The sequence below is a fragment of the Camelus dromedarius genome, chromosome 4, assembly GCF_036321535.1.
Source record: "Camelus dromedarius isolate mCamDro1 chromosome 4, mCamDro1.pat, whole genome shotgun sequence".
NCBI lineage: Eukaryota > Metazoa > Chordata > Mammalia > Artiodactyla > Camelidae > Camelus > Camelus dromedarius.
In genome coordinates this window covers 36,632,265-36,645,675 of record NC_087439.1, presented here as the reverse complement: position 1 = coordinate 36,645,675, position 13,411 = coordinate 36,632,265, and the positions used below count along the sequence as shown (strand labels likewise).

The following is a 13,411-nucleotide window of genomic DNA, read 5'->3' as shown; positions in this document are numbered from 1 at the left end:
CAGGAAGGCAGTCGGAGCATGTGGGCGCAGAAGCAGACAGGTCAACAGAGTTGGTGGTGGGAGGAAGAAGTTTAAATAAAAAAAAAAAAAGGAAGAAATAAAGTGGTATTGAAACGACTCTAGTTACTAGTTACAAGTTAATTGTGAGTCAACTACTATTAATTACAAATCAACCGGTTCCTGGCATACCCACTGAGCAAACCTAATAATACCAAGCAGATTTTAACACATTTGTGTCCAACTTTACAATGACCTTTCCTTCTGAATCTGGGGATGGGCCCCTCATGATGATGTTGGCACCGTGCAGCTGGGCAGGGGTCGAGGAGCCATCTGCATCTGCAGAGAAACTGTCCCCAAGTGCATTCTCTCAAAGCCTTGAGGTGGGTGGTGACAGTGATCTAAGGACGGTCCCAGACAAGCAGCTCCCCATGTGCCAGATTCACAGAAAAGTGCAAACACACCAGATGGGAGGTCCTGTATTTGGTCTGTGCAAGGGCAGGCCCTCACCACCATGAAGACATTCTACTGCTCAAGGACTGGACTGAGAGGCCACCACTTACATTTGTTTTCCTTCGGCAGCGAGACAGATTGAGATAGAGGGAAACTCTCAGCTCACTGAATTGTCTCATGTCCTCTCCGAATCCTTCCCGAGGAAACTTCCTTAAGGCGTACTGGTACCTCTGGGCTGCCTCCTTCATCTTCCCTTTCTAGGATTCAAAAATCAGAGAAATCTGTGCTTTTCCAGAGATGAATAAGGATCTTGCTGAACGAGGGCTGTGGCTAGAACCAGTACACTGACCGGCATGGACACCAGTATGGACACCTGTTGGCCTCGCTGTCCGCATAGGCGTCTGCAACCCGAACTTCACACAGTAAGAGAGAAGCCAGGTTTACAGGAAGAGATCTGTAAACGGCCAAACTGATAATCATCGATCTTAATACATCAGAGTATTTCCTCTGTTGTGTATTTTTGACAACCATTTCATGAATGATCTCTCATCTAAAGATACTTTAATGCAAAGTGTAATGGAAATCAGATGGGAAAACGATGCAGTTCCTAAGGCAAGCTGAGTCTTGTGGATAGATCTAGAGCTGGCTGGAGAATAATAATCTGGCTTTTACGAGGAACTAAAGCACCGGCTTTAAAACTCAGAACAGCCCCGCATGTCATCTTCAAGGCTAAAGAAACCCATTTGCTCCATCAGTTCCATCGCACAGCGGGTATGAAGTCAGTTGAAAATGGCTTGATATTTCTAACATAATTGCCTACCCAAATTCATATTAAAACCACTTCAAAGCCACAACAATACACACTCTGAACTCAATTTCAAACTGATTCCAAGTCAGGAACCCTGCTGGGTCTTGCTATATGCCTATTTATTTGTTATTATTAAAAAAAGAAAAGGAAAAACTAAAACACAGCAAGTGCAGCAGCTTCACGGCAAAAAGGATTAAAATGGCCAAAATTTATTTTTTTGTTTTTTTGTAATCTTTAATTCTGTCTAATCATAGACCTGGGAAGAATAATGATCTATGCAAATGGCCTAGGCATCTACTTACCTAAACCAGGGGTTGGCAAACTATGGCTTCTGGGCTGAACCCAGCCTGCCACCAGTTTTCATAAATAGTTTGATGGGGACATGGCCTTGCTCATCTGTTTGTGTGTTATCTGTGGCTGCCTCTGTGGCACAACAGCAAAGCTGGGCAGCTGTGACAGAGACCACAGAGCAAAGCCCAACATATTTGCTACCTGGCCCTGGACAGAGAAAGTTTGCTGACTTCTGACCAAACTGGATGTCTTATTTTGAAATTTTTACTTCAAAGTCAAACTTTTTGATCTTTAAATTATATTTCCATTTCTAAGGGTGTGAAAAAAATTAATTCCATCTCCTGAGTAACTGAGTATTATATATTACTTGATTATTTTAACTAAAAAAATGTCTAGAAACAGTCTGAAAGTTCAGAAGCATACAGATATTAAAAATAAGATAATCAAGGCTTGGCAGACTTAATTATTATTTTCTACTGAAAATGTCTCCTGAGTGTTCCTTTCCCATGTCTCAGGATTCCAGGATCCAAGGACTTTCCTATAGGATGTGCCAGTTAAACCAGAAGCAACTCTCCCTTCACACCAAGGCTTCAGGCCATAAGTCACCGTTATAGTGCCAGGATTCGCTCAGAAATGATGGTTCTCAAAATGGCACAAAGAGAATGGCTCTGTACCTTGAAAGTTCTGCTGTTAAAATACCAAAGCCTGGGCACAAGGCCAGGCTGGCACCTCCTAGAACTTCTCTTAGCCAAACATCACAGTGACGTCCATGAGACACCAAACTAAGGGGCTGCTTGTAGGCCGTTACAGCACAGAAAGGGCAGTACCACTTACTTTGTACATCACGTTTCCCTCCTCCATCAATTTCTGTAAAAGTATAATCAAAATGTCAGGCTTGGAGGTAGCCATCGCCCAGGCAGCATTTCCTGCAAAAGAAACATTCATTCAGAGGCACTCCAGTGGTCCCGGAGGAAAAGGAGCTCAGTGCTTCTTGGCCCCACCACAGCCAAGCCCACAGACAGCAGAGGACCCAGCTGCAAGGGCCAGTGCTGGTGCATCCTGCAGGCCCCCAGATGACAACGTAACAACGGAAACGGGGCCCTTAGAGGGGACCTGCATCCAGCGCAGACTGTTACTCTGGTAGAAAAGTACTGGGACGAAAAGGCATCAGTGCAGCCACGAGCCACCCCTCCCTTCTACGGACTTTGCTGCCAAATTGCGTCCTGGGTTTCCTGCAGCACCGGGCACGACGCGGGTGTGTTCTTAGCGTCTCCCGCACTCGCTGCACGTCCAGTGCCAAACCCGCCCTGAGATGCTGGCCTCCGCCCCGCACTCCCGCCCCGCTCCAGCCCCGCCTGTGTCCACTTCTCTCCGGCCGAGGGTGCAGCCACCACCTCCTGTCTCAGCGTCCTCTGGACACGTGCAGGGAGCGGCGCTCGGGGACAGACTCTGCACAGTGACCTGCTGCTCATCATGACCTCAGGAAGCTACTCACCGCCTTCGGCCGGCTCCCTCCGCTGCACCGTGATGTATCAGTGCCCACCTCTAGCCAAGGTGAGGACTTAACACCTGAAACTGCTCACAACGGTTCCTAATGCCGTGAGCTGCTCAGTAGTGTCACCTTACCACCGTCATCACAGTCCCCTCCCCACAACTGCTGGTGGCTGAAGGGCTGACAGACTAAACCAGAACCGTCTGTCCTGGTCCTCTTCCCCTGCCCTGAGCAGTCTGCCATGTTCCAACCGGCCGCACAGAGGGGCTCTCCCACCACCTCGGTACCCTCCCATCACCCCTCTTACCTCCAGTATCCCATCAACTTCTCCTCACTGAACCTGAGCTGATGTTGCCCGCTGTCTTCCCACTGACTAGCTGACCGCCGCCCCCCCAACCCCACAGCAGCTCTCGCACAATCACCAGTACAACCAATCTGTGAGCTTCCTCGCCCACCAGCCCCAGCCCCTCCCTGCTGAGCTCCCCGAACTGCTCTGCGCTACAGCTCCCAGGCGCCCACACCACAGTGCTGGAGCAGGGCTGCCCCCTCAACAATGCCGCTGCCCACACGGGCGGTCATAACATGAGCCTTTTAAATACTGAATTTGCTGTGATTTGCTGAGTCAGAGAGGGAGAAAAAAAATCTCCGAACACCTGACACCTTACTTCTTACCCTGGGAGCAGGAGTACCATCCTTAACATACTCTAAACTCTGAAGCTAACCCCCTCTCACTGTTGCACTGAGGCATCCACTGACCCAATTTGGCTCCTTTTCTCAGCAGAGTGACCACTACCGATGTGTTTCGACAACCGATGGCTCTGTCCAAGGGCCGCATGCCGCTGTGGTCCACATGCTCGATCACAGCCCCCTTCTCAACCAGATACAGCACCTGCGGAGGGGAGAGCACAAGCACTGAGGGGCCCCGGGGCGGGAGCCCTGCACACTGCCGATGCCACATCCCGTGGCAGGAGCGGGCGGTCTTAGCTTCGCTCTGATCTTAGGTGCCTCTGGCCTAATGGGATCTTGCAATCCACAGCTCCAACTTGCTCCACTGAAGGGACTTTGATACCAGCAGTGAGGGAGACAGGTGGGCGCCTCTGGCGAGGGACGTATGTCCATGCACCCACAGACCAGAGGCAGGTACACGCACGCCATCATCTGTCTCTGTCTCACCCCCTCTCCCTGGCCACAGATACGAGACACAGCCATTCATCTCCAACTACTCAGGAGGCAGACTTGTGCCATGGCTGCAGCCAGTGCGTTCGCAGGTTACAACAACGAGCACTTTGGAAACACTCAGATCTACACAGCCTGGGTACGGAAGCCGAAAGAGTAGCAAACTGGGATCAGCTGGACTGTATTACAACTCACTTTAAGGTTTAGAAAAGAGACTTAAATATTGGGACTGTCAACGTGGCAAGTCTGAGACCATGGCACAAAGACTGACTTGATGTGATAGAATAGCTGTCACTTGGATTAAACAGAAAACAACAGGAAAAGCCATGCTGGCCACAGAAATTGCTCTACTCACATATATAAAAATGATTTTTAAATGATCTATCCAGGAATTCCATTCATAAGGAAACTGTAAGAAAATAAAACTACATATGTGTGTGTGTGCTCAGTCATGTACGTTTAAGCTTTTCAGGGTCTATTACAATCTTAACTCCAGTTCCGGAACAGACTGCATGCCAGAAAACTGGAGAAAAATGAAAGCCACCCACCGCACACAGGGACACCATGGCCATACCGGGCCAGCCTCAAACCTGTGGGGGTGGATCAGTTCCCAGCCTGCCTGGTGCAGGTGGGAGCACAGCCACCTGCGGTACCTACGGTCTCCGCGTCGCCGTAGAAGGCGGCCAGGTCCAGGGGGCTGCGGCCGTTCTTGTCTGTCTGGTCAATCTCGGCTCCTTCCTCAACCAGGAACTGGACCACAGCCCTGTGACCTTTCAGACAAGCCCAGCTTAGTGCTGACAGACCCTCTTTGTCCAGAGAAGAAAGGGCAGCACCTGGAAGAAAAGCCCAGCATAGAACATGACCTTGGAGAGCCGGCCCGAGGCAAACCCTTCCACACCTGCAAGTGCCCGGCCTGGACGGCAGGCAGCAGGCCTGTGAAACCTGAAGCCGCCGGGTACGTGGGAGCCACTGCCTATTCCCTCTCCTTGCGCACAGGTTAGAAAATGTCCATGACAAAAAGACTAAACAGACTGAAAAAAAAATTGAATCAGAATGTCCTAAATGGGTCTGCCAAGCTCTTTTCTTTTTCCATCCAAGGGAATCCCCTGCAGGGGCGGCCAGTGCTGCTACCTTTTGAGAGGAGAAACTCCACGGTGCTCAAGTGCCCTTCACAGGCAGCCACCATGAGGGGCGTCCGGCCCTGCTTGTCACTGAGGTTCACGTCACAGCCGCGGTCCAACAGCAACCTGACGATCTGAAAGGAACACTAGGAATTACATGTTCCCAACGGCCCCTCAAACCATGTGCTCTCTACCCAGGCAGGGCTTCCTACCGGTAACAGGAGGAAAAGGATTCTCCTTTTAAAAACCCCTCTCAGGTGTGTGATCCGTGGGGCTGGTAAAATCTTTCTATTGTGTTCCTCTGAACAGAATCTGCTTCCAGATACATCTTCTTTTAAAAACGCCCAATTCAATGCTGTATCCATAGAACATGCACTTACATGGCAGAAATTTGGGGGTGGGGGGAAACCAAGCAGTCAAGTGATGACAGGACTGCCACCGTGGGGCCCAAGGGGCAGCTGTGCAGCCTCAGGGAGAGCACCGGGTCAGGGCCCGTGCGGTGCGGGCTCCGCGCTCCTGCAGGGGAGACGCCCGCCCACCCTCTGCCCTCAGCAATCGGCTTCCCAAGGCTGGGGACTGGGGGACAGCTGGATCCTGGACTGTCAAGGTGAGGGATTTTTAGCAAAGATCCCTGGAGGAGAGTCAAAATTATGCTTTAAAAGTGCATGGCGAAAGGGGGACGAAATCCCAGCGAGGCACCTCCTATGACGACCATCCTGGCAGGAACGGCCCCCAGAAGTCCAGTCTCTCTCCTTCTTGTTTTTTTGCCACAGCAACAGAAGGTGGCACAGTCCCACCGTCTTCTTGTTCTCAACACACTAAAGACATGTCCCAGCTTCCCCACAACTCAGGAAACACTGAGCCCAGGAGAGAGGTTTAGCTGGGGCATCGCACAGAGCTGTGAGGGTGGCGGGGAACGGACAGGATGCACCAAGCTCTTGGAAAGCGGGTAGGGGAGAAGCCAAAATCTAGGTGGGGGAGCACTCCCAGCTCCTCCCAACAGAACTGGCAGGAATCAGGCCTGACGCGACTCCATGATGTAAACCCAGGTCTAGAAAATTCTTCCTATCATGGACATGGTGAGATCCACTTTTCTGTAGCTGTGTGTAACCTGGTGCCAGGCATGGGGTAGATACGTGGTCACTGTTTACAAAATGAAGAAGTAAAGGACTGAAGAGCTGCTCACAAGGACCCCTTGTTGCCTTGAATTAAAAGCAGCAATATGTCGCACCCAGTAAAAGAAACCAGCCAAATCAAGGTGCAGGACCAGAGGGGAAAATGCTTCCTTTTCCAAAGAGCACAAGCAGGAACCAAGAACATGAAAGAGACAGGGCCCAGCAGGGGAGATGGGCAATAGTGAACTCTATCCCACTCATCGCTTCTGAAGCATCCAGGGTCCCCTGGGTACCTGCCAATGCCCCTGGCGTGCCGCACAGAACAGTGGGGGGACCCCTCTCCTGTTGGTGCAAGACACAGCAGCCCCACGCTCCAGCAGCAGCTCGCAGACCTCCAGCTTCCCTCGTCCTGCAGCGGCCGTCAGGGCTAAAGGAAAGTCATGGGAGGAGGAGTCTGTTAGCATGTGGTGGCTAAAGGTGGCCCCAGATCCTTTGAACTCCACCCACTGAGAGGAAGGGGACCACATATCTTGCCCCCTGGAATCTGGGCAGGCTCTATGACAGCTTGGACCAATAGAACATAGCAGAAAGGATGCTGGGCGCCCTGGGCCTGAGGCAGGTGACTTCCACTTCCTTGCAACACTCCTCGGAATCCGGATGCCACGCTGTGAAGAAGCTCAAGCAGCCCCGAGGCGGGACCCACGGGGGAAGCTCTGCATGGTCGACGTCCCAGATGAGCTCTCAGCACACAGCCAGCAACAAACGGTCACCCATGTGCAAGTGGCATCCCCAGACTGAGTCCGGCCACCCCAGCTAGAGCTGTGTGAGCAGACATGAGCCATGCCCACACGGCCAGCCAGCACTGTAGATTCAGGAACCACTAAGTGTTTATGGGATTGTTGCTTTTTCACAGGAAGAGATAACCAGAATATGGTGCAGCACAGAGATCAGTGTTATTGTCCAGTCCAGTTTCTTACCCTAAAGTCATACATTTCAATCAACAAGGACTAATAATTCCTGAGGCAGTAAGAGCATATCACATCACTCCTGCCTTCATGGAGCTCAGCCTCTCTGCAACGGGTCAAGATTCTGGATTTAGAACGTCAGGAAAGCAAAAAGGACGGTCAGACCCTAGAAGGCCATGAGTGCCCAGGCGAACAGCGCCAGGTGGTCCTGAGGCAGGGAGCTGCCCCTGGTGGTGGAGGTGCCGTGGGAGGTCAGCCACGGACAAAACAGAAATGGTAGGAAGGGAAAGAATACAGAGCAAGGGTCCTCGTGATGACCTCACATCAGTGTTTGTGCCTCCCCATAATGCTCGACTCTATCCCTGGGACAGTTCTGGTTTTAAATACGGCCTCACACCTATACATTTCCGGTTTCCTGAATGGATTAAGCATTCCTACAAATCAGTCAGATGCCTCATTATGAAAATTAGGAAAACATAGGCACAGGACCTCACAGAAGGTTAAGACCAAAGGCCAAAGAACTTATGAAAAGTGCCCAACCTCACCAGCAGTCCAAGTGATTGAGAGATGGGACTCGCTGCCGGCTGAAGACATCCTACTCCCCAACAACCCCTCAAGCAGGCTCATGCCCGGGGGTGCCTTGCAGCACATGGGGAGGCTGCTTGTGACGGCCCCACTGAGGCAGCCCAGCTGGCTGTGCGCAGCCCACCCCCACCAGTAACTCCTGGTGCAACCACTACACAGCAGCAGCAAACGCTACACAGCTCAGTGTGATACCTGTCCAGTCTGGGCCTGATCTTCCTCTGAGGAACAAAGAGGGTGCCACCTGCTGCTTTACTAGTTGTCTCAAGACTGGGCCGCCAGAACAAGACACAGAGTAGAAGCTACTGTGGATCTCAACCCCGGGGGACCATTCCTATCTGTGTTACAGGAACAGGCTGGTTGTCACCCATCCTACTACGTCTAAACTTGTAGGTAAGTCATAAACGAATACCGTAAACAGCCCAGTATTTATATTGGTTTACACGCTGACGCATGTGGTGGAAGTGGGGTTCCCATACCCACATGTTTGAACACCGGAGGCCAACGTGATCGTGTCTGTCCTGTGAGCACCCACACTACGGGGCCTGGTCCCGCTGCTCGGCACGTCCCTCAGTCCACTCCTGCCAGGGTGTGAATGTCAACGATTCCTATAACGCCTGGGCCTGGGGGCGCTTTTATAGACACTGTCTGGATGGATGCGACCTGCACCCGAGGCTCCTCTGCAACCTTCCTCCACTGAGGGAGCCCTCCCCCGACTACACGCTGACAGCGGCCAGGGGCGGGCACCCAGCTATGGGCGGGGATGCCCTGGAAGGAGCAAGCTCAGGACCCTCCCCTTTGACGAGGCCTGAGGCAGCTGGTCCACCATATCGTTCCAGTCTCTTTTATTTGGCAAACAAGGTTCGCTCACATTATAATTTGGGGGGGGGGGTGCTTTTAAGTCAGGATTTCTGTTGCAGCTGCTACAGATTTTTCACAACAGCACATCAAAAATGACAGCCAGGCACTAAAAATAGGGCCCTGTGTTTCAAGAAGGCGCCAGAGAAGCCAGAAGTGAGAGCAGCTGACGGTGGAGGAGTGCCGCACCGGGCCTGCTGTGGCGCTGGGTCCCTTCTCTTCCTTTCCAGTCGGACAGGAAGTCCGACTGGGCACTGGCTTCCTTTCGAGGTGAGAAAGCACCTGCCAGCACAAGCTGAGAGTCTCACGCAGCTCGCCTACCACGGGGCACACTGCACACGAACGCCTCCTGAGGTGCCCGCTTTCCAGTGATACTGCAAACCCAGGACCTTTTCTACTCAGATTGAATCTTTTTGGCCTCATCACTCAGGACCCCTGAGGCTAGGGTTTATCTCAAGTTCCAGGCCCACAAGGATTTAAGGATACCATATTCGGAAATAAGAGACAGAAGAGTCAACCACAAGCTTAAACAAACAAAATCATGCAGAACTCTGCTCAGGAATTCCAGCTATTCTGCTGAAAAGGCTGTCCTCAGAGCTGACCCCCGGACTCTAACAAGGGTCAGTGCGCTCTGCCTGGACGGAGGAGAAGGGGGAGAGGACCAGGATGGGAGGGGAGAGCGCCCAGCAGCGGGGCCAGGCCTTGTCTTCTGGCCAATGGAACTCAAAGAGGAACAAGAAACAAGGCTGGGTATGAAATGGTGGCTCTGAAAAAAATCAATCTGAGCTCATGGCACTTCTCAGGACTCAAATTGAACCTTCTCTCTCTGACCTGCAAAATCCTCAACAAGATGGCATTTTTCTAATTAAATTCCCATGAAAGTATCATTTTCCGACTACATTTACCTCGACAATATGATCCTTCATCTTCAGAGCATGAGTAGACTTGTCATGGCAGCTGTTCAGTTTAGGAAAACCCAGATGACACTCCACAGTATGAAATCCTCACTGAAAACATCAGTGAAATTCGGTTCTTTGTGAAATGGGTAACTGGCTGGAACCTACTGTGAGTTAAAGTTCTCTGGGCAAAGATGTGATTAACAAAAACTCAACTATCAACGTGTCTGGAATACAGTCATTCCATAAACAGGGCTGTTTATAACATTTTACAGCAGATCTGTCCCTCAAGCACCCGGGGATGTGTTTCCGGGCACGGGCCAGCCAGCCAGCCAGAGGGCTTCAACAATGGACTGTCCCCCACCCCCAACATGCTTCTGTCCCAGCTTAGAGACTGAGGGAAGGGTGACAGGCCAGTGCACACACAGGCAGTTCACTGCTCCAGACAGTGACATTATACATGGATGACCCAGGCCACCTTCCAAGGCCCGGGCTGAGTACGTGAGCCCAAACAGTTTGCCCCCAGCAGAAGCTCCCCTCCTGCGGGCTGGGATGGCCGAGAGGGCGATGGGGACAGAATGGCTCAGCTTTGCTGCTGTGTTTGCATTTACTGGCAATTCACTTCCTAACATGCTGACTTTTATCATCTTTTATAAAAACGGATGGAAAAATGGATGTTAGTAAGCAGCAGCGTTCTCACAAACGTCATCTGGTTTGTGACCAAGATGGAAACCACTAGACAGAGGCAGAGAGGACTGAACCTCGGCCAGAGGCTCGCTGAACGAGCCCCACTCAACTGTAAAGGGGGAGAACAAAGGGAAAAGGTGCACATGGAACACTGGGAAAGGCCCAGCTATTCCTTTTAAAAGGTGCAGCGTAATTAGGGATTTCATGGTTTTTCAGACCTCTCTGGGAAGGGCAGCCCCTCCTCCTGCGCTTTCTACTAACTGACCTCTCAAGTTGTTACGGCAGAGGCTACACGGCCTGTGTCTGGCCTTGCTGCCCTCTGGGTCTGGGCAGGCCTGCCACTCAGGGAAGCTGGCGTCAGACTGAATGGAAGGAGCACCCCGACCCCTGCCCCAAAAGCCAGGCAACACCGCTGGCTCCCTCAGCCGGCCTCCCCCTTCTAGGAACAGGCCTCGGTCTATAAAAACTCAACCCCACAGCCTTGCTTTGTTAGGCATTTCCTTCCTCCCCGAGGGAGGGGAGGGCTTCCATTAGAAGAACTTCCCAACAGCTATAAATTCTCATCTCTGCAAAGATCTGAAACCTCGACAATACAAAGGATAAAATGAAACACAATAAAGACTGCTCTCACTGAGAAATGCCACTGCATTGGGAGGCAAGCCCCCAGGGGCTGCCAGCACCTCCAGCCTTGACAGACGGCTGCGCCGGGAGGGGCCCAGCCACTCAGTGACCTTAGGAGCAGAAAGCCAGCACAGCCCAGATACTCTCGGAATCTCACGAGTGGCTGTTTGGAACACTTTCCTTATTGTTCTGACCCTTCCTTTCTCCATTTGGCAGAAGTCTCCCAGGAGGGCCTGCAGCTGCAGGCCGGGCTGGGGTCAAGGAGAGGGAATGTTTCAAGGCCACAGGCAGCAGCCAGGCAGCACCTAAGAAGCTTGCCTCCTCCACCACATCCGCCCATTTCCCACTGAACTACTTATAAAACAAGGCAGGAACCAAATCTGAGGAACCAAGACAGCCCTGACATGTTATTCCAGTTCTGGTGTAAAACATGCTGTCGTCAGTCTCTGCGCACAAATTAAACACGAACCTCAGAGTGCCGAGGAATATTTTTTAAAGAAATAAAATGTGCCGTTGCCACTAAACAGGGCTTCACGTGTGACCAAAATTCTTCTATCCTTTACAACCGTGAAGTAATTGCAAAGTAACTAAGATTAGGTCACTTCAGCATTCATTCAATACTCTATCGTGACTAAATGTATGGCATATATTACAAAATATATTAATTATTACAAAACAATTAATAATCAACTCATCACAACCTTGGTAGCATGTTATATCTGTTGAACACTTACAACTGCCAAGCTCTGGGCAAAATACTACATGTGAATTGTTACTTAGTCTTGACAAGAATCCTTGGAACTAGATGATTATTATGTCCATTTCATTGAGGTGAAGGAACTGAGTTACAGCATTTGCCCTGAATCATGAAGCCGGTTCAGTGTCAGCCTGGAATTAAACCCAAGCAGCCGAATGAACCTGGAGCCACGCTATCAAAATAGGAAGATCCTGCCATATTTTAATAATATACTCTGACACTCGTCTAGTGCTTCCTATGTGATGCTTCGTGGCCTTCCAATTCATGAATTCACTTAATACACAACTAGCTTCTATAAGGCAGGTACCACTATCCTGGTTTTACAGATGAGGAAAATAGGGTCCAGAGAAGTTCAGCTACTTGCCTCAGGTCACACAGCTACTGGGAGGCAGGACAGGATTTGAAGTCAGGGAGTCTGGCTGGAGTCTGAGTTCTCAGCTCTTGCACTTTTGCCTCCAGGAAAAATATCCAACTAATCAAACAGACAATGAGTGCTGTTTTAGAACAAGAGAACCAGAAAACACTTTTCTTCTCCCGGAGGATGGTTATGCTTTCCCCCACAGACACTCAGAATAATCTATAATGACCGTGTTCCCTTCTAACTCTGGGCACAGGGCATCCTAAGGCCAAAACAGTAGCTCAACCTGGTGAACATTCAGGACGTTATGACAGGAACATCCGTGCTGTTCCTCGTGTCCCCTTCCTGACTTTTTTTCTTTTTTCCTTTTATGTATTATTTCAAATAAGCCTCTCCAAATCCTTTGAGAAATAATGTACGCTATAAATAAACATAAATTCAATTTAAAAACAATTTCCTAAAACAGGGATGACAGAAATCACATTTCCTCCTACAGACACTGTGCCAAAAATCTATCAGAAGATCGCCGCTTTGAGCAGCTGTCGCTTCTAAAGTGTGTGGAGAATGCTCACATTTGGGATGGACCCTCTTACACGCCAAAGTGTTTAAAGCACGTACAACCTGCTGCTCCTCCTTCTCTCCCGCAGGGGCCAAGTGTGGACCAAGGAGAATGGAGTTATGTGCAGGACTCCACGTGAGGGGTCTGTGTGAAAAGGGGGTGTTTCAACGAACCCAATCTACTCAAGTGCACATCCAGTCTCAAAAAAAGAAAGAATCCAAGTATCATTTCAACAAGGATCTGCAAGGATCAATGATGACTTTTCTGCAGGAGAGCAGGTAAACTGTGCACGGTCCTGCCAACAACGATGGGCTCAAAGAACAGACAGCTGTGTTTGTGGGTAAGGAGGCTCTAAGCTACCGACGCGTAGATGAGCACCCCTTTTCATGTTGAAAGCTGAAGCTCTGTTTTTGTTTTTTAAATGAACAGCTAGGAACTCACTGGAACAACGGACTCTGTACAGTGAAAACAGTGTGAGGAAGGTGGTGCACAGGGTCCTGGGAAGCAGTCAAGCCACCAGTTCACCTGCACCTGAGATGTCTCTGTGGGTTTCCACAGGCCCCTCATCTGCCCTGTAGGAACACAGGGAACACAGGTCAGCTGACCTCTGCTGTCCTTCAGCAAAGGAGGGGACTCTGAAACACACCCTCATGAGGGGCAAACCCCAGGGGTCTG

General features: G+C 50.7%; 1 protein-coding gene across 7 annotated transcripts in view; it reads right to left on the bottom strand.

The window, feature by feature from the left end:
* TANC1 (tetratricopeptide repeat, ankyrin repeat and coiled-coil containing 1) overlaps positions 1-13,411 on the bottom strand; it is a 206,615-nt gene that overhangs the window by 4,440 nt on the left and 188,764 nt on the right. For all 7 annotated transcript variants that reach the window (XM_064484816.1, XM_064484813.1, XM_031451472.2 and 4 more), the window contains 6 exons: positions 6,747-6,880; positions 5,349-5,472; positions 4,875-5,050; positions 3,798-3,930; positions 2,384-2,475; positions 561-707 (listed from right to left, as the gene is read on the bottom strand). In XM_064484816.1, the coding sequence (XP_064340886.1) occupies positions 561-707; positions 2,384-2,475; positions 3,798-3,930; positions 4,875-5,050; positions 5,349-5,472; positions 6,747-6,880 (806 nt within the window). The remainder of the gene's footprint in view (positions 1-560; positions 708-2,383; positions 2,476-3,797; positions 3,931-4,874; positions 5,051-5,348; positions 5,473-6,746; positions 6,881-13,411) is intronic.